This window comes from Protopterus annectens, chromosome 13.part0 (assembly GCF_019279795.1).
Source record: "Protopterus annectens isolate FY-2018-M chromosome 13.part0, PAN1.0, whole genome shotgun sequence".
Taxonomy (NCBI): Eukaryota; Metazoa; Chordata; order Ceratodontiformes; family Protopteridae; genus Protopterus; species Protopterus annectens.
The window spans coordinates 783797851-783817608 of NC_056747.1; the positions used below are offsets into that span (position 1 = coordinate 783797851).

At 46.3% G+C, this 19758-nt stretch overlaps 1 protein-coding gene across 2 annotated transcripts in view; it reads left to right on the forward strand.

The window, feature by feature from the left end:
* Positions 1–19758, forward strand: part of LOC122787663 (DNA topoisomerase 2-alpha-like) — a 1447528-nt gene that overhangs the window by 570240 nt on the left and 857530 nt on the right. For both annotated transcript variants that reach the window (XM_044054499.1, XM_044054498.1), the window contains exon 15: positions 13160–13265. In XM_044054499.1, coding sequence (XP_043910434.1) covers positions 13160–13265 — 106 coding nt within the window. The remainder of the gene's footprint in view (positions 1–13159; positions 13266–19758) is intronic.

Genomic DNA, 19758 nt, shown 5'->3' on the forward strand with positions numbered 1-19758 from the left:
CCCACTTGTACCCTCTCTGCAGACTAGCCATGGCTCTGGAACACAGCCTTGAGCTACCAAATACACCTACAAGCTCAATTCCTGCTATTCAGATTATTTAAATGGACAGACTTGAGCAGAAATCTCATGGGCTCGCATGCATGGAAACTAGAACCCAAAATATTCAACCTCTAGGAGAAAATGGGGGGAATCCAGAGGTTGACTTGTTTGCCTCCCCTCAGAACTACCTATTGGACAAATGCTGCACAAGAACTCCCCACAGTCAAGCTTGGAAAGTGGATGCCCTGTCCTTTACTTGGGAAAAGTCTTTATGCTTTTCCTTCTCTGCCCCTCCTCTCGAAGGTTCTACTAAAGATCAAACAGGACAAGCCAAGGACAATACTTATTGCACCAGACTGGCCACAACAGCACTGGTACTCCCTCTTGCGCAGTATGACACTGCTGTAACCATGGCACCTGCCTCAGACTCCTTCCTTGCTGTCCCAGCAGGCAGGCCAGATTCTGCACCCTCAGCTTCAAACCCTGAAGCTTGCATCCTGGCTAATTCCTTGAGCTCTCCTCTAGCATCCCTCAGTAAGCAGGTGCTGGATGTCATTCTGGAGGCAAGGAGGGCCTAGTACTAGAAAATCCCATGCTGAAAAGTGGAAAAGATACTATTCCTTGAGCCAAGCTCAGGGGATAGGCACAATGGTGCACATCTTACCTCATATTCTACAGTACTTAACAGGAATGCCCCACAAGGGGCTTTCCTTCTCGTCAATTAAAATTCATGCCTCTGCCACTTCAGCGCATAATACTGAGCCACCCCACTTCTCTCACCCCCTGCTAAAATAATTCCTTATGGGGGAGAAATATTTAAGACCCCCCCAGGTGGGCTCCCACTCCAGCATGGGACCTTGACTTTGAGCCAGCTGCAACAGCAGAATTGAAATTCCTTTCTTGGAAAACAACTTCCTTCTAGCCATCACATCAGCAAGTGGAGTGTCTGAATTAGAGGCCCCTCATGGCAGTAGAACCCCTTCATTATCTTCCATGCAGACAGGGTTTCCCTCTGTACTAATCCTTCACTTACATCCAAGGTGGTGCCTAGTGTGGCCCTAAATCAGTTCATTCATTTGCCTACTTTTTTCCCCTAGGGAACGAATACTGCACTCTGGATGTGCACAGACAACTTAGGCTTAGTCCTGTCCCAAATAAAATCAGAAAATCTGAACAGCTGCTAGTTGGCTTTGCTGCAGGGGCAGAGGGGAAGGCATTCTCAAAGCAAACCATCTCTAAGTGGATAGCCCACTGCATTCATTTCTGCTATAAGCACTATGTAAAATCTACCCCACAGGGGATAAGATCACATTCCACCAGGGCTACATCCATCTCTACAGCCTTTCTCAGAGGTGTCCCAGGGATATCCTAGAAGTTGCTACTTGGAGCTCTGTACATGCTTTCACCAAACATTACCACATACCTATATTTTCTAAATCCAGAGCTGGATTTGCCACTGCAGTCTTGCAGGGCTTAATAGCTGGCCCTAATGCTCTTTAACTTCCACCTCCCTTCCTTAGCTTTGGGAATCGATCCAAATGTGATGACTGCTACATTGAAACGCGATGAACATAATACAGTTGTGTACACTTATAAATGTAGATGTTCGAGTGTATTCACTGTTGCAGTCCTGGTTACCCTCCCTCCAGCCCCCTGACGTCTCTTGACTCTACCTTTCCTTCTTGTTTGGTATATATTTTTTTCTGATATATTTGCTTTTTGGTGGGGGAGTACCATACCATATAATTGCTTTTTATTGTGGGGGCACCTGGCATCTGGGGCAAAAAAGACTAATGGTGTCTGCTGCATGTTTTATACCTCTGACGACCTGACATCTTGGAAGAGGAGACTGCATCTGACTGTGAAATCCAAAGACTAGTATTCAGGCTGGCTGAGGGGTACCTGCAGGCAGATAACCCAAATGTGATGACTGCAACAGTGAATACACCAACATCTACATTTATGGTAAGTGTACACAACTGTACTTTGTCCTCTCTCACCTTCATTCTTGGTGGTTGGTTTTGGAACAGAGCATCAGTTCTGACTCTGCCTTTACTAAAGTTTGAGAGCTTCCACTGGCTCTAGGCTATGCTCTAGCCCATTATGCCTAGGGAGTATTTCCCAGATAGTTTGCCGCTAAACTAGATTGGGTTGCTTCCTAATAGGCACCAGATAAAAGTAGAAAAGTGTCTTGGTTTTATTCATAATTCTTCTCTTGCTGTTTCAAGAATGTGTTAAGGCAAATTTGTCCTATTTGCTGTGTTTTTGTGTTGGCCGTCTTTCGTTAGGCCTTTCTCCTACCCAAACTCTTACTACAGAGTTTGTGGGGATTTTTTGTAATTTCTAATCATAGTTTGACAAGGAGTCCATTTAAGTTAGAGGGCTTCCCCTTCTCGTTCTCTCCTCTCTTCTGAGTCGTTTAAGTTGGACTTCTCCTCTGGTCCTCTCTCAGTTGTGTGTTTTTTAAAAGAAAAGGCTTAGTTTGTTCTTTAGTGTGAATTGAATTCGTGTCTTTGGTATAACTTTGTTTTCGTCCTAGCTTAAAACACAGATGGTCATGTCTAAGGACAGTAAAGAAGCAAAGCCTTCTGGCTTCAAAAGCTGACTGCTATATGCAGAAAATGTCTAACAGGTGGACTTACCAGCTACGTATACTGTTTTGTTGCTGTCCACCTACAGGAATCCTGTGCTATTTGTCATGGGTTTAGCTGTAGATTTTATAGTAAAGATAAAAGCTCATTTCTGAGGGGGCCTTCTCAAAGTTCCTTTTTCTAAGGCTGTTTAAGGAAAACAGTTCATCTGAAGTAGTTACTTAATTTGCTCTGCAACCTGTGGGTATCGGATCTGATCTCGGATCCGAGCCGGCAGCTTTCCAAGCTATAAGATCCTAGCTCCTCCCCCTACCCATAATCCCCTGCTATGTGCTACATTACCCCAGATCATTTCTTAGACATATGCTGCTTGCATATCTCCTGAATCAGGATGTAGGTCACCCTTCTTTCTCCCTGTTGTTAGAGGTGGACTCTGTTTAGAGTTATTCTGTAACTATTATAAGCTGGGGTTAGCTTACAAACGAGATCTGAGGTAACTCTCGCCTAGCATTGTGGGATATAAGGGGAGCCTCGAGCCGGTGGGACCAACTCTCGAGCTTTTAGAGTGGCCGAGTCGGAGCCGAGGTCGGCTCCGAACCCATCCAGCAAGAAGAAGGCGAGAAGAAGACAACTAACATGGAACGTTATGGTAAGAACATAACTTCTATTTCTGGATGGTCACCCTCCAATCTATTCTCCCCCTTCTGCGGCAGAAAGACTGGATGTGCTCGATAGACCTCAAGGATGCGTACTACCACATCTTGATGGACAGACAATCCAGAAGGTTTCTCCACTTCCGGCTGGAAGCCAGTCATTACCAGTTCCGGGTTCTCTCGTTCGGCCTCCCCTCAGCCCCCAGGCCAAGGTCGTGGCAGTGGTTGCAGCCCACCTGAGACTTCAGGGCATTCAGGTCTTCCCGTACCTAGACGACTGGCTCCTTACCGCCACCAACAGGCATCTGCTCTGCCTGGCAAGAGATTATGCTCTGACCCTTGCCCAGAGCTTAGGCATCTCGGTAAACCTCCAGAAATCCTCTTTGCCCCGTGCAGGTCCAGGAGTTCATAGGGGCCAAGCTAGATACCCGCATTTCTCGAGCAATGCTAACTGAGGACAGGATAAACAGCTTGTCGTGTCAGGTGCTAATTCTTCTTCAAAGCCCGGCCCCGAAGGCGGAATTAGTTCTGAGGGCACTAGGATCTATGGCAGCAGCGATCACTCACCCTTCACGCGCGTCTGCGAATGAGGATTCTGCAGTGGACCCTTCAAGTTCAGTGGTCCCTGGTACTCCATCCGTTGAGTACTCCAATTCCCCTAAGCAGAGTTTGCAGGCACTCCCTTCTTAGGTGGCTCCACACCCCAGAGCTAAAGGAAGGGAGGCCTTTTGTTGTCCCTCCCCCCAAGCCACGCTGACCACTGTCGCTTCTCGCCTCGGGTGGGGGGGCATTGTTCGGGCAGAACCGTCCAAGGCGCGTGGACTCCCCTGGAGACCGCTTTGCATATCAATTTCCTAGAAATGAGGGAGGTGTTTCTAGCGTTGCAAGCTCTCCACAACCTTCTTCCTCTGGGGACTATTGCAATCCAGACAGACATGTAAGTGGTCTGGTACATAAACAAGCAAGGAGGAACCAGATCCTACCCACTTTGCCAGGAGGCTATGAGTGTGGGAATGAGCGATATCCACCAACCGCTTTCTGGTGCCAACGCACATTCTGGGTCTGTCCAACATTTTGGCGGATAAACTGAGCAGAGTGATTCTCACTCAGAGTGGTCTCTCAATCCATCAGTTGCGAAGCAGATCTTCCGCAAATGGGGTTGGCCGTGCTGCGATCTTTTTGCTTCTCCCTTAAACACAAAATGCAGCGAGTACTTTGCAGTACTTCCCCCCGAAGGGGAGAATCCCAGAGACGCTCTAGTCCATGCTTGGCCGTCCGGTCTACTGTATGCCTATCCACCCCTTCCGCTCATAACCAAGTTCATACAGAAAGCCCGTCGGTTTGGGAGCAGAGTTATCCTCATAGCCCCATTCTGGCCTCGCCAGATCTGGTTCCCGTACTTGCAGTCTCGCAGTGTATCTCCGCCATGGATACTGGATCCCATTCCAGACCTGATTTCACATCCAGTGGGATTACAAACCCCGAACCTGGTGAATCTCAAGCTTGCGGCTTGGTTGCTCCAGTTCCACTGATGGCTAGGACTCCTGGTATCTTATCTCCTGTTAAGGCCATTCTAGTCGCAGCACATAGGCCGACTACTAGGAAGATTTACTACAGTAAATGGAAACGCTTCTCTGTCTGGGCCAAAGATAGAGGCCTGGATCCATTTACAGTTCCTATTCCTTCTATTCTAGACTTCCTGTCTCTGATATTCAGACAAGGAGCAAGTGCCTCAACAGTTAAGGTGCAATTGGCAGCCATCTCCCATTTCCATGTGGGAGACTAGGATCTTTGGCTTCTACAAAATTATGTAAAACCTTCTTACGGGGCGTTTTCCTCTTGAAGCCTCCGGTGAAAGTGGTGGTTCCTCCATGGGATTTGGCCTTAGTCTTACAAGCCTTGACAGGCCCACCCTTTGAACTCACGGCTTCGGTTGCTTTAAAGTTCTTGTCCTGGAAAACAGCCTTTTTGGTTGCCATTACTTCAGCCAAAAGGGTATCAGAGCTTCAAGCCTTATGTATGAAGCATCCTTATCTCATTTTTCATAAGGATAGTGTGTTCCTCAGGACTAATCTGTCGTTCTTACCTAAGGTGGCTTCTGAGTCAAATATCAATCAATCAAACTTACCCGTGTTCTTCCCAAACTTTCAGAATAAAGGAGAATACACATTGCATAAATTGGATGTGCACAAACAACTGCGTTTCTACCTGCACAGGACTAAGGATTTTCGCAAATCGGACCAGTTCGTGTCTTTTGCTAAATCAGCCATGGGTAAGGCCATTTTCAAAGTGACTATAGCAAATTGGATTTGTCAATGCATAGTCCACGGGTACTTACCTGCAGGCAAACCGGTTCCTACGGGAATTTGCTCCCACTCTACGAGGGCTGTGGCCACCTCTGCAGCCTTCTGGTCTAGGATCCCCTTGGATGACATCTGCTCTGCAGCTACCTGGTCCTCTTCACATACGTTTATTTCTCATAAATTGGATATGGTATCGAGAGGTAGGGCTTCCTTTGGCTCTACAGTGCTTCGGAATATCTTTCCATAGGCCGCCCAGGGTTTCTCCCTAGGTAGCTGGGGACTCTGTCCCACAGGTTGCAGAGCAAATGAAGTAACTACTTCAGATTAAGAAGTTATGTACTCACCATAACGTTCCATCTGAGTAGGTACTTCATTTGTCTGCAACCAACCCCCCCCCCCCTGCCATCCCCCGAACCTTTCGGGATTTCTATCACCAAAGAGATCTTGTTCTGCCTTAGGGCAGTTTATCTGGTGTTGCTTCCTCTATCGAAGGTTTTAGTTGTGTAAGAGGCAAAAAGTTCGATCTGAGGTAATGTAGCACATAGCAGGGGATTATGGGTAGGGGAGGAGCTAGGAGCTCAGATCTTGTAGCTTGAAAAGCTGCCGGCTAGGATCCGATACTCAGTTTGCAGACAAATGAAGTACCTACTCAGATGGAACGTTGTTATGGTGAGTAGATAAATTCTTTTTCCGCTAAACCACCAATCTGGAGTAGGGATTTCATTTGTCTGCAACCTGTGGGTCTCTGATCAGATATCTGATCCGAGCCGGCAATTTATTCATACAGCTATGGATCCGAGCTCCTAGCTCCTCCCCTCACCCATAATCCCTTGCCAACCCCAAATGACCTCAGATGTAGTTTGCCGCTCTAAAGTGTGTCAGCTGGATTGCGAGCTCCTGGCGATTTCTTATAGATAAGTGAATTTTCAGTCTTTTTTTCCCCTAGTTTAATCAGTGTGTGTGCTTGGTTTGCTTTAGCCTTTTAACTTGAATTTTTTGTTTTTTACCCTCCCCTCGCTGGTCGTTAGTGTGCGCTTGTGTGTGATTGCGTTTGGGGCCTAGTGTGTTTGTGTAGCCTTAGTTTAGGTATGGCAGAGGCCCCTAAGCCTTTTTTTTTTTCTAAATGCACAGAGTGTGGCCATAAGCCCTCTCCGGCAGATGGCCACACTCTGTGTGTTCGGTGCCTTGGGGTTGAACACCTGTCCTCGGGCTGTACCATTTGTGGAGTGTTCAACCCTAGGGCACTGAAAGAGCGGAGGTCGAAGCCGATTCTGTCTGGACTTTTGCCCCCGGATTTGGCTCCGGCCTCTCCTCCTCCCGTGGCACCTCCTCAGCCTGTGGTGTAGCCACTCCTTCCTCCCTTCCCCCAGCCGGGATTCAAACTTCCCACTAAAGTGCCAGAGGACAGGGAGGCCAGGAGGGAGAAACGGAGGGAGAAGCACCACAAGCGGACTGCCGAGGCCTCCGCTTCGGGCCCCCCCAGCCAAGCGGGCTTCTCCCTCCACGGCTTACAGGTCTCCTCCTCCTCGGCTCCGATCTCCTTGCTTCCTCCGGGACCCGAGGAGGAGGAGACACTATCTCCGTCGAGGTCATCAAGGCGGCATTCCAGGCCTGCCTCGGTGGCCTCTTCGAGATCTACCAACTCTGATGCGGACTTGGACCTGATGATGAGGAGGTTCATCCAGGCCCAGCTGCAGATAGGGCGAGCTTCGGATCTGAGGGATTCAGTGTGCCTTCGGCTCTGTCCAGGTTGGAGCACACTGGTCCCTCGGATCAGACTGTCTCGGCACCAGTTCCGATCCCTTCATTGGCTCAGTCTATTTTCGGAACCCAGGGAGAGCGGCTCCCCCTCAGCCTTCGATGCAGTGGAGAGGGCTCTGTCGAGAGCATCCGGACCCTTGGCCCTTCTCTGTTCCGCCCTGCACTCCCTCTCTGCTGGGTCAGGCTCCCATCACCCGGCCACAGGGACAGCCTGCTTCGATGTCCCAGGTTGTTCCATTGGAACAGGATGTTGCTTGTGAGACCTCCTCGGACAGCATCCCCGAGGAAGTTCCTCGCAAGCACGTGTAAGAGGAGGCACGTGGACTCCCCAGAGTCCTTAACAGAGGACACTGACTTGGATGAAGGGGAAGGCTCCCCAAGGTCACCCCCTGAGGAGGTCTCCTTTGGAGACCTCATGGAAATGCTCAGGATCAGGGGGGAGGGTCCGCCCCCCCCCAAGGCTTCCTCCGAGTCCATGTTCCTGGAGGCACTTGAAGCAGGCCAGTCTACCTCTTGGGTGTCCCCTCCGGCCGACCCCCTGGTGGACCTTATTACCACCAGAGCGTGGAAGGAGCCGGACACTGTGGAGCCAGTTCCTAAACGCCCGGATAGGATCATGAGCCCCCCCCCCCCCGAAGACCGGTCCCACTGGAGCAAGGGTCCCTCCCCGTAGATGCCATGTTGATGGCGGCAGCCACTAAGAGGGAACTAGCTCAGGAGAGCCCCTCAGTCCATCCACCGAGCAAGGAGTCCCGCTCGATGGATCGCCTTGGGAAGCAGGTATTTAGTTCAGCGACCTTCTCAGTAAGGTCCCTGAACTGCATGGCACATGTCATCAGGATGCAGCGAGATCTTAAAGAATACGCTGCCCCCCCTGAGTTCATGTCTGTGGAGGACAAGCAGTTGTACTCCACTCATATGGCCACTCTTAGATCTATTTCCAACACCTCTAAGCGGCTGTTGTCCCACGCTACTGAGGGAGCCGCTAGAGCTAGCAGAGCGGGCCTAGTTATGAGACACCAAGCCTGGCTCTGACATTGTGACTTCGCAGAGCACTTTAAGGCGACCTTTGCGAATGCCCCCTTTGATGGTTCTGCCTTGTTTGGCAAGACCGTTCGCAAGACACTTGTCCAGAGCGAGAAGGACGGGAAGCCGTTGTCTGCCGTCTGAGTCCGCTTCTCTGCTCCCCAGAGGTCCTTCTCCAAGAACCAAAAGGGACAGAAGATGTGGTTCCAGAAATCGCAACACTCACAACCTGCTCCGGACAACCAGTCCTTCCGTGGCAGAGGACAGGGAGGACGCCGCCCTAGAGGCAGAGGGGCTCAGAGAAATTTTGGGACCAGAGAATCCTTCTCTGATCGGCCCATGCAACAGCCCTTAAGGGTTGCCCGACTGCTCCACTCTGGAGGCAGTTGGGGGGGGGGTGCTTCTCGAGGCACCTGGCAGCATGGGAGTCCATCACATCTGACCGCTGGGTGCTTCGTATCATATCCAGAGGTTACAAAATGCCAATGCAGCATGTCCCCAGACTCAGAAACCTCCCTGATGTACCACCCGCTCAGAGGGAGGCTGCAGCTGCAGAAATCCACCAGCTGCTAGAAAGAGCCATCCAACCCGTCCCCCCAGACCAGCTCGGATTAGGGTTTTACTCAAGGTTCTTTCTGGTGCCAAAAAAGACGGGGGACTTGAGACAAATTCTAGACCTTTCCTTCCTGAACCTTTCAGGACCTAAGGAAAAATTCCGAATGGTCACTCTTCAATCCATTCTCCCCCTCTTTTTGGAGAACGACTGGATGTGCTCAATAGACCTCAAGGATGCGTACTACCACATTTTAAATGGACAGATGATCCAGGTGGTTTCTCCGCTCCTGGCTGGGAGCCAGCCACCATCAGTTCAGGGTCCTTCCCTTTGGCCTCACCACAGCTCCCAGGGTGTTCACCAAAGTTTTAGCAGTGATAGCGGCCCACCTGAGACTCCAGGGAATGCAGGTCTTCCCGTACCTGGACGACTGACTGCTGACCGCCCCAACAAGGCATCTACTCTGCTCAGCCAGAGACTCTTTTCTTTGCCTAGCCCCCCGTTAGGCCTTACGATCAATACGGACAAATCAACCCTTGCTCCGACACAAGTGATAGACTTCATAGGGGCCAGATTAGATAAGAGAAGTCTGCGAGCCTACCTCACTCGAACGACTACAGAATCTGAGTTGACATGTGCGGGCCATTCTCCAGTCAGAAACTCCACCTGCGGAATTGGTCCTGAGGGCACATGTCAGTTGTCTGGTATATCAACAAACAGGGGGGAACCAGGTCTTACCCACTCTGCCGAGAAGCCATGAGTGTGGGAATGGGCGATCTCCACCAACCGCTTTCTGATTGCAACATACATTCTGGGTCGGTCCAACATTCTGGCGGACAAACTTAGCCGCACTATCCTTTCCCCACCAGGGGAATCCCAGAGAGACACTCTAGTGCATGCTTGGCCGCCCGGTCTACTTTATGCCTATCCTCCTCTATCCCTGATGCTAAAGATGTTACAGAAAGCCTCTGTTTTGGGGAGCAAAAATGATCCTCATTGCCCCATTCTGGCCTCGACAAACTTGGTTCCCTTGCCTGTGTTCTCGCTTGGTGAATCCTCCCTGGATTCTGGATCCCAGCCCGGATCTGATCTCCCACCCATCATGCTTACCGACCCCGAATCTGGACAACCTGAAGCTGACAGCTTGGCTGCTCCAGTTCCACTCTTAATGAGGACTCCCGGTATCTTTTCACCAGTCAAAGCCATCTTGGTGGCAGCGCATAAACCTTCCACGAGGAAGATTTACCGCAGTAAATGGAAGCACTTCTCCTTCTGGGCGGAAAACCATAATCTGGACCCCTTCACTGCTCCGCTAATGTCAGTTTTGGACTTCCTTACCGGACTTTTTCAGCAAGGGGCTAGCTGTTCGACAGTAATCTCCCATTACCACATAGGACACAAGACAGGTCCTTTGATGTCAGCTAAATTATGTAAAACCTTCCTCAAGGGTACTTTTCTGCTCAGGCCCCCTATCAAAGAAGCCATACCACCTTGGGACCTAGCGCTAGTTCTTCAAGCCTTGACTGCGTCTCTCTTTGAACCAGCTGCCTCGGCTGATCTTAAATACCGGTCTTGGAAAACAGCATTCCTGGTAGCCATCACTTCTGCAAAAAGAGTTTTGGAACTTCAAGCTCTTTCCGTAAAACCCCCGTACTTGGTTTTTCATCAGGATAGTGTGTACCTCAGGACCAATCCGTCCTTTCTACCCAAGGTGGCCTCAGAAACCAATATCAATCAGTCCATTAATCTTCCTGTTTTTTTCCCTCATTATCAAAATAAAGGAGAATACAAGCTGCATTCATTAGATGTGCACAGGCAGCTGCGTTTCCACATTCATAGGACTGCTGGTCACAAACAATCTGATCAGCTGTTCATTTCCTTTGCCAAATTAAATTTAGGTAAAGCCGTTTCAAAGGTCACCTTATCGCACTGGATTTCCCAATGTGTCCTTCTAGCTTATGAGACTTCTGGGAGGCCTGCACCTCAAAGGGTTCGTGCACATTCCACTCGCTCCATATCTACTTCTACTGCATTCAGATCTAGAGTCCCCTTGGATATTTGCTCGGCAGCCACTTGGGCCTAATCTCATACCTTTATTAACCACTACAAACTGGACGTCATCTCCAGAGGGATAGCATCCTTTGGCTCCGCAGTTCTCCGAAACATCCTTCCATGATGGCCGCCCAAGATTCAGGTAGCTAGGGACTCTGTCCCACAGATTGCAGACAAATGAAGTCCCTACTCCGGATTAAGAAGTTATGTACTCACCATAACGTTCCATCTGAGTAGGTGGCTTCATTTGTCTGCAACCATCCCCCTTCCTTCCCCCTGGCCTTCAGAAGAGTTAGATGTTGGTGTTTTTCCTGCCTTTTCTTGTTGGAATACCTTTTCAGGTATATAGGAGGGCAAACTTGATCTGAGGTCATTTGGGGTTGGCAGGGGATTTTGGGTGAGGGGAGGATCTAGGAGCTCGGATCCATAGCTGTATGAATAGTTGCCGACTCTGATCTGATATCTGATCCAAGACCCACAAGTTGCATACAAATGAAGCCACCTACTCAGATGGAACGTTATGGTGAGCACATAACTTCTTAATGTCAGACAAAGCTTCTAAGGCGCCAGCATCTGAATTGGCGAACCAGGCAAAAGAATCTGCCAAAGACCCGTAGGCTTTTGGGCCCACAATCACTTTGGCACCACTCATTTTTTCAGAATCGATGTTCATAGTTGGAGCCAGTCCCCTATATTGGAAACGGTCTCGTCAGTACTACATTTACCATTTCTGCTGTCATCCAGATCCTCAGCTTCATCCTCTCCATCTTCCAGAAGTCTTTCAGACCACGACGTGGAGCAGGAGGTTGAGACTATGGACACCGGCTCTGGCCATGTTCCTGTCGAGCCTTCCCAAACTGGAGTCTGCTCCATTCTGTGATCCAAGTTCTCTTCCCGCAAAAGTTGTCTCTCTACCATCCCTCCTGGTTTAGAGGCCCAAAGTCCCAGGATACCATAGTGGGCGAAAGTCTCTTCCAAAACCTCTCCTGAGTATCCCTATGAAGAGGTCCCTCGGAAGAGGACCTGTACGATTAAACTTCTAGACTCCCCTGAGGAGTCAAGGACCTAGATGATTCAGAAGAGTACCCACAGTCATCCACTGAGCATGTCTTGTTTGTGAATATCGTAGAGATCCTTAAACAGAGGTGGCTGAAAACCCATCTGAATATGAATGTGTACCTGGAGGCTTTCAGGTCTCTCCCCTCCACCTGTTGGGTGATCCTGCCTTTCGACCAGCTCCTCAACGTCAGTCGTAAGGCGTAGCGCTCTACAGAATCTGTGGAACCTTTTCGAGGAGGCCCAACATGTTCATTACTGCTCCCTCTGACAAATATTTTTCCAAAGGTGTCCCAATAGATGCTATGGTGGTGGCGGCAGGCACCAAAAAGGAATCGTCAGACTTCCTCATCTGTCCATCCACCGAATAAAGATCTCGCACGATGGACAGATACGGAAAGCATATCTTATCAGCAGCCTTTAGACTCTGGTCGCTGAACTATATGATTCATTTCACTAGACATCAGAGGGATCTCCTGAAGGAGCTGGGTGATGCTCTCTAAGGTTCTACAGCTGCTGGGGTTTCAGACAAGGTGACCACTCAGCTTGTTACCTTTAACTCTGTAGTTTATTCTTCATGTGGTTAATTATCTTATGCAGCAGATGGAGCGAGTAGTGTGGTGGGTACAAGAATCTCCCCATGGAGGTATTCCTGGATGCGCCTGAGAGTTCGCAGAGCCCTTCAAGTCTACAACACCCCTTTTGATGGCTTGTCCTTTTACTTTGAAGTGTGGTGGTTCAGGTGCAACTTTCCTTTAGTATGGTGCTTAATGCTAGTCCATTCCTTCATAGTGTGCGCATAGTGCCAAAGCCTGAAGTGAAATGTAGGTACAGATGAGCCCCGTTTGTTCTCTGCCAGGGAAAAAGCAGAAGTTGTCAATTACTGTTTATACGAAGTTCTGAGTGGATGTATGCTAGTTGGACTACATGGCTGCTCTTCCATTTTAGAGGACTCTTCTATTTAGATTTTCTCCCATTTTAGAGGACCCCTCTACTTTGTTTTTATGGTGAGTAATACAAATTTTCCTCTGCCTTTTTTGAACACTATCAAATTTACTTTGTTTTTGGATAAGCAATATGGATACGGGGAAATTAAATGATTAAGTTTCAATTTTTTGTTCAAAGGCAACCAAAGGCAATCAAGAGTTATGTTTCTACAGTATTCCAGAATTTGAGGAGTGGAAACAAGCTACAGAAAACTCTAAAACCTGGAAGATAAAGTACTACAAAGGTTTGTTTTAAACCCTGTGTAGTAGTTTTTTTATAGAAGTGCTTGAAATGCTTCATTTTCAGTAATGCATTTTTGCAAGTTTTAATTTTTTGTTAGATTTGCAGCTTTTTAGTTTAGGTACATAGGTGAGAAGTGGACTAGTTGGCACCATAATTTCTCCCCAGGTTTGTTTTGAGGTGAGCAGTTATTTTGCTTTGTGTTCTAAAATTTTCTGAAATTTCTAGAGTGGTAAAAATAAAGTGCTTTCGTTTGCCTAGACTTCTGTCTGGAAAATGGAGTTAAGTTTTTTTGCCCATTAGTGAATAGTATAACTTTAAAATGAAAGATGCATCTGTGTTTCGCCCCACCCTGATACTGTCTTTGAAGTAAAAGTACATAAATCATTGTATTACTTCATGTGCCGTTTTAAAATTACTTTGCTGTTTTTACTGAACTTTTTCTCCTAAATTTGCATTATGTCTACTGCTTTAGTTTTCTTTTATAAAAATGTCCTTAACACGACGGTTAATGAATTTCCTTTTGGTGCATTTGGGGAAGTGGTTATGATCCCAAAGTTCTGCTGCATCAAAGTCAAGATCTTGATTGTAAGCTTCAGTTTTCAAGAACTGAGCGGAGAGGATGCTAACTTCTCAATGCTGGCCCATACAGTTGGGAAATCCTGTAACACCTTACTGTTGTAGGGATTAGTCCTGCCGTATGATTAATTTGGAAGTTAATTGGTTGCAAGTTCTTCTGGAATTTTTTCAAAGGCTGTCCAAGTTCTCTCCATGGAGACTTGTGTCCCCTTCAAAGGACAATCACAATAATGTTATATACAAAGAGCAGCTTATGGAAGCTTCACTTTAACCTTGCAGCAAAAAATGAACAGTCACTTGGTTCTTTTCAGGCAGGTTTAAAATCAGAGCTTAAAAACACCCAGTTTAAGACAGTACTTCCTGCTGTGATCTTTTCTGGCATTGTACAGGTTTTAGATTTTGGACTTTCTAGTTCTGGTGCAAGACTTGGCGAACATGCTCAACTGCCTGCAGGACATTAACCAAAGCAGTGTCATAGCTTCTATTATCTTGAGGGGTAATTGGCTGTCGTTTCATGAACCTGTGCTTTTGTTTCAGCACACTTTTTTTTTTCTGTTGAGCTTTTAAGCTATTTGGACCTTACTGGACCAAGGGGCGTTTGTAACTCTTCAGTGGAGGGACTTTTTCTTTCTTGATCAGAGCAAGCACATAGTATAGTGGCTCTAGAAATACAGGGACAGTGCACAACAGGAAGAAAAGTGGACAAGCTATGATACATCGGCTGTGCCAGTTCTGTGTAGGTTTCAGTGTTCTGGCTCTGGAGTGGTGATATCCATTCCCCATGTACAACCTTGCATAACCACTGTGTGCCAGGAGGCTGACTGTGATTGCAGAGAGACTGCACTTCCAGGTCATAATGGCTGATAAAACTGCATCAAAGTAATGTTTACTGGCAACCCAATGAACAAAATCTAGGCACTGTGGCACACTGCTTTCTGTAGCAATTCGTGGCTTGCTGGCATCAGAATTAGACGTGCTTAGTCCCAAGCCAAGTGCTACCCCAAAAAGAACTTCTACCGGCTCTTGGGCACAGGATTTGGTTAACTAGTTGATTTAATTTCCCTGTTCAGATCCAGGAAACTCCCTTTCGAGTCTTCCCCAAGGAAAGAAAAATGGACCCTTTTCCAGAAGTCCTTTTTGATCTTTTTGAATTGGCTGAAGATTCTGACCAGGGGAAGTGTAATTTTGATGGACCCTACCTGACTTCCTTTGAGGAGTCAGATTTTGTGGAAAACCTGGCTTCTCCTTGCCCAGTGATATTTCCTTTTACAGAAATTCTTCAAACTGTGAGGGGCATTTCCAGATGGAAGCCCAGGGTTACCATAATTCAAAGCGGATTAGGGAATTCCTTTACCTGCCAGAGCACAAGTCTCTTGCCATTCCTCCAGTTTGAGGTTGTAGTGTTTTCTTGGATTCTTCTTTGAATCCAGAACCCCTTCCTCCATCCCATCACAAACCAGGCCATACTGAACTTGTGTAAAACATATACCAACCACTTTGCTGATGCAGGGGTTGTGATCTCAGGACCCAAAGATCTGCCCCCCCCCCTCTCCGAAAGCCCCCTGATGAAAAGTAGGGTTTTTGCTAGGTTTGGCAAAAGGTTACCCCTCTGCCATCTTAGCTATGAGGGGCCCTTAACCATACCACAAAGTACCAGCTGACCATTCTGTATCAGTTGATCCAAAAATTTAAAACCATTGAGGACAAGAATCTTTCCAAAGAATTACTGGACCTTAGTCTAGCTCTGAAGTTGCTAGGCCTTCCTTATACTACAGCTGTGATGCTGTGGAAGCTTTGTCGGGCTGCAGCTACTGGTTCTGTTAGACATGCATGGCTAAGAGAAAAATCCTTCCCTGAGAATGTTAAATTAAATAGTTTGGATTCCCCTCTGGGCAAGGATTTCCTCTTCAAGCTACGGCTGTTCTTAAAGATGGAAGATGAATCTAAATCGATGCAAAATGTTAGACTTCCTTCAGGTTCAGCCTCCTTGATTTAGTAGGAACTACCCCTCTAAACATTGGTACTTTCCTTGCCAATCCAAAACCAGGCAGAGAAGGCCACAAAGGGCAAGGACATATGACAAAAACCCAAGCAGTGGACTTCAGACCTTTCTGGCAAGGGAAGCCTAGGTCACGGGCTTCTGCTAGAAAGCAGCAATGACTAGTCATTCCCAGTCTGTTCCTTCTTCCCTCCCCCCCACAAGACTAGAACCACCCTTTTTCAAGGAAAGCTGTTATCTCATCACTTTGGGCATGTGGACTCTAAGCATTATTCAAATGGTTAGTCTGATTTTCAAAAAACCACTAAAGCACTCTGCCTATCCAGACATTCTCACGAATCAAAAGACAGAGGCAGTTTGCCATATTCAGAATTTGTTTTTACAGCGCTCAGTGGAACCACTTCTAGAACACCAAAAAGGAAAGGGTTTTTACTCCAGGCTAGTCCTTGTTCCCCGAAAGGAAGGCTCTTGGCATCCCATTCTAGACCTGTCTGCTCTTTTTCCTGTTTGTTCCAAAATTCAAAATGCTAACTTTTCAAAAGCTTTTTACCCATGATAGTCCCACAGGCCTTCATTGGTCACCCTGGATCCAAGACTCCGACTTGCACATTCCCATATAGAAATCACACAGAAGCTTTTTACACTTTAGAGCAGGTACCAGTCACTATCAGTTTTCTGCTCTGCCCTTTGGCATGTCTATTGCACCTAGGGTCTTCACAAAGTGTTTAGCCCCTTTGCTCGCCTTTTACAAGATCACAGGAGTCCAAATCTATCACTGCCTAGATGATTCTTATATGGGCCAGTAGTCTTTCAAACATCCACTCGGATCTGGTGTTTACCAGAATTTCTTGACCTTCCTGGGTTCAATACAAATCGGCCCAAATAAAACACAGAACTCTCTACCGAGACTCTTTCTGGGGACGGTTTTGGACTCGTGCCTTCAAAAGGCCTTCCTACCTACACTAATGTCTTTCCCCTGTCTCTGTACTTTCTAAAGATCATGTGGAGATGCCTCATAGCCAGGGAGTTAAGAGCTTTGAGTTACATGACATCTTGCATCCTCATGCCTGTCCTGCTCAGGCTACACATGAAGTTGTAGTTGTACCTCAAATGTGTGGTGCCAGCATGCACAGCCCCCCACCCCCATGCACATAGTTTGGCAGGTTGCGTCTGCCATTTGAAGCAGACACATTTTTCAAGATTTTAATGAAAACCCTCAAACTACAATTGTTAACCTGTTAATTGAGAACAAATGCACAGCTATGTACATCTTTAATGAGTTTAGCCCTGCAGATAGTATCAGTTGGCCCAAACTGACAGCTGCACCCACAGTTAACCTAAAATTAAGGAGCCATTGTTTTTGTCCTTTCAAACATATGGGGGTTGTTGGATCTGACCTTGGTGCCAACTTCACAGCTTTTTCAGACCTAAAGCTCTGACTGCTTCCCTACCAAAGATTCTGTGATCTTGTTTGCCTTTTGAATTGTACAGATCTGTGCAGAGCACTCTCCAGCAGTGGGTTGTAATCTAATGAACCTCCTCTCGTACTGTGAATTTTTCTCAATGTATTTCCTTGGCATTACTGAAGCTTTATACAATTGTAGCCTTTGAGTTTTAGTTTAAAAGGTAAGGCCTTGGACCTCTTGCCTTTTTAGTATGTGTATTGCCTTTTAGTATGTGTACGCTCGCACATATACATGTAAATGTGTGCGTATGTGTACACATCTCGCCCGCTGTCTCGCCCGCTCTCTCGCTACACACACTATATATGAATACATATATATTTATATGTGTATATATATATATATATATATATATATATATATATATAATGTATAGTGTGTATGTGTGTGTATATATATATATATATATATATGTATATGTATAGTGTGTATGTGTGTGTGTACATATATATATATGTATATGTATGTGTATATATATATATATATATATATATATATATATATATATATATATATATATATAGATTAAACAAAAAACGTGCTTCAGAAGAGAAAATATATAAAACTTCTAATATAAAACTGTGTAGTAAATAAAACTCGCAGCAGTTCTTGTTAAGCTTTCGCTGTTATTAGATGAAAGAGCTTCTTTCATCTAATAAGAGCGAAAGCTTAATAGAACTGTTCGGTTTGGTGCCTGTGAGTTTTATTTACTACACAGTTTTTATATTAGAAGTTTTATATATATGTGTATATATATATATATATATATATATATATATATATATATATATATATATATATATATATATATATTTATGTATATTTATATATATTTATGTATATATGTGTGTATATATATGAAATTGTTCAATCTCGCCGTTTGTTCTTGCGCATGGGTTCGGAGCCGATCCTCTGCTCCGAGACGGCCACTTCTTCAGCTCTGCATCTTGAGAAAGCTCGAGGCACAGTCCTATCCCATAATCCCCTAGTGCTAATCCTCAGATCTAGTTTGCCGCGACAGCAGATGCATCACAGAAGCTCAGGCCAGTAAAGCTTTTTTTTCAGTTTTTTGAAGTTCTGTCTAGCTTACCTTTAATTTAGTACAGATAGTTGATAGCAAAATATTAGTCTTTTACTAGTGTAGTTGTAGTGGGATTATTATTATTATTATTTTTTTATAAAGTTTTCGCTAAAGGCAATATTTAGGCCTATTATCCTGTCTGTTATTTTATATATCTATATATATATATATATATATATATATATATATATATATATCTATATACATACATATATATATCTATCTATATATCTATCTATATATACACATATATATATATATATATATATATATCTATATATATATATATATATATATATATATATATATATATATATATATATATATATATATCTTCGGAGTATTGCATGTCTGAGAAACAAAAATCAGCTTTCAAGAAATGTCAGTGCGGACAAAAAATGTCCATCACAGATGACCACTCTTCCTGCATCTACTGTCTTGGCTCTCTCCACTTACATGACTGTTCTATTTGTCATTCCTTTAGTGGGAGGGTCATGATGGAGAGGCACAGGAAGTTAGTAGACAGGGGTTTGTTAAAACCAGAGTTTCAGGAGGCCCTTGACAAGGCTGAATTGGTATCAAAGTGTTCGAAGGGGTCCAAGTCTTCGAGAGTGTTGGAGGCAAAGTCTTCGGCTCCGAGCACCTCCATTAAGATTCTGACACCGGCTCCACAGACTTCGGAGTCGGCTGTCGAATGTATATCTTTGATAGAGACTCCGGTCTTGGAGCCGGTTTCGAAGGTTCCGCCGCCATCGATCCTACGCTCGGTGACTACTTCGACCCTCTCTTCGAGACCCTTAACTGATTCGGATGTGGATCGAGTGATACAGAAGTTAATGGAGAACTCGGCCCTTTCCAAATTGATCGAAGTTTCGTCCCAGCTGGCTTCAAAACTCTAAGCCCTCCCTGGGTCATCTACTGCTCTTCCTCTGAGACCTGTCGAGTCTTCAGAGCCGAGAGTCGAAGTTCCGATGATGGTAGAACCCTCGATACAGAAGCCTACAGCCGTGCTTTCGGTACCGTTGACCTCGACACCCTCATAACGGATCGAGGGGTCCCGGAGTCTACCATCATTCCTGGGTTCCGGGGCAGACAGTTGAACCGAGCTGTCGGTACCAACTAGGAGCCTCTGCTCAGATTAGTTCGGCACCGTCCTCCCAGACCCCCGATATCGAGGATTGTTCCTGGTTTCTCGGAACCAGGGAGGTCCTCGGATCTGGGTACAGGTGCCTTCAAAACCATGAGGAAGGTCTTGTCGAAACAGACGCATCTCATCGGATTCTTCTTCTCCTCCCCCTAAGGACCAACGTTCGACTTCTGTATCCTCGGCTCCTACAAAGCGTCGAGACCCAATGCCTCAGCTGCCCCCAGCGGG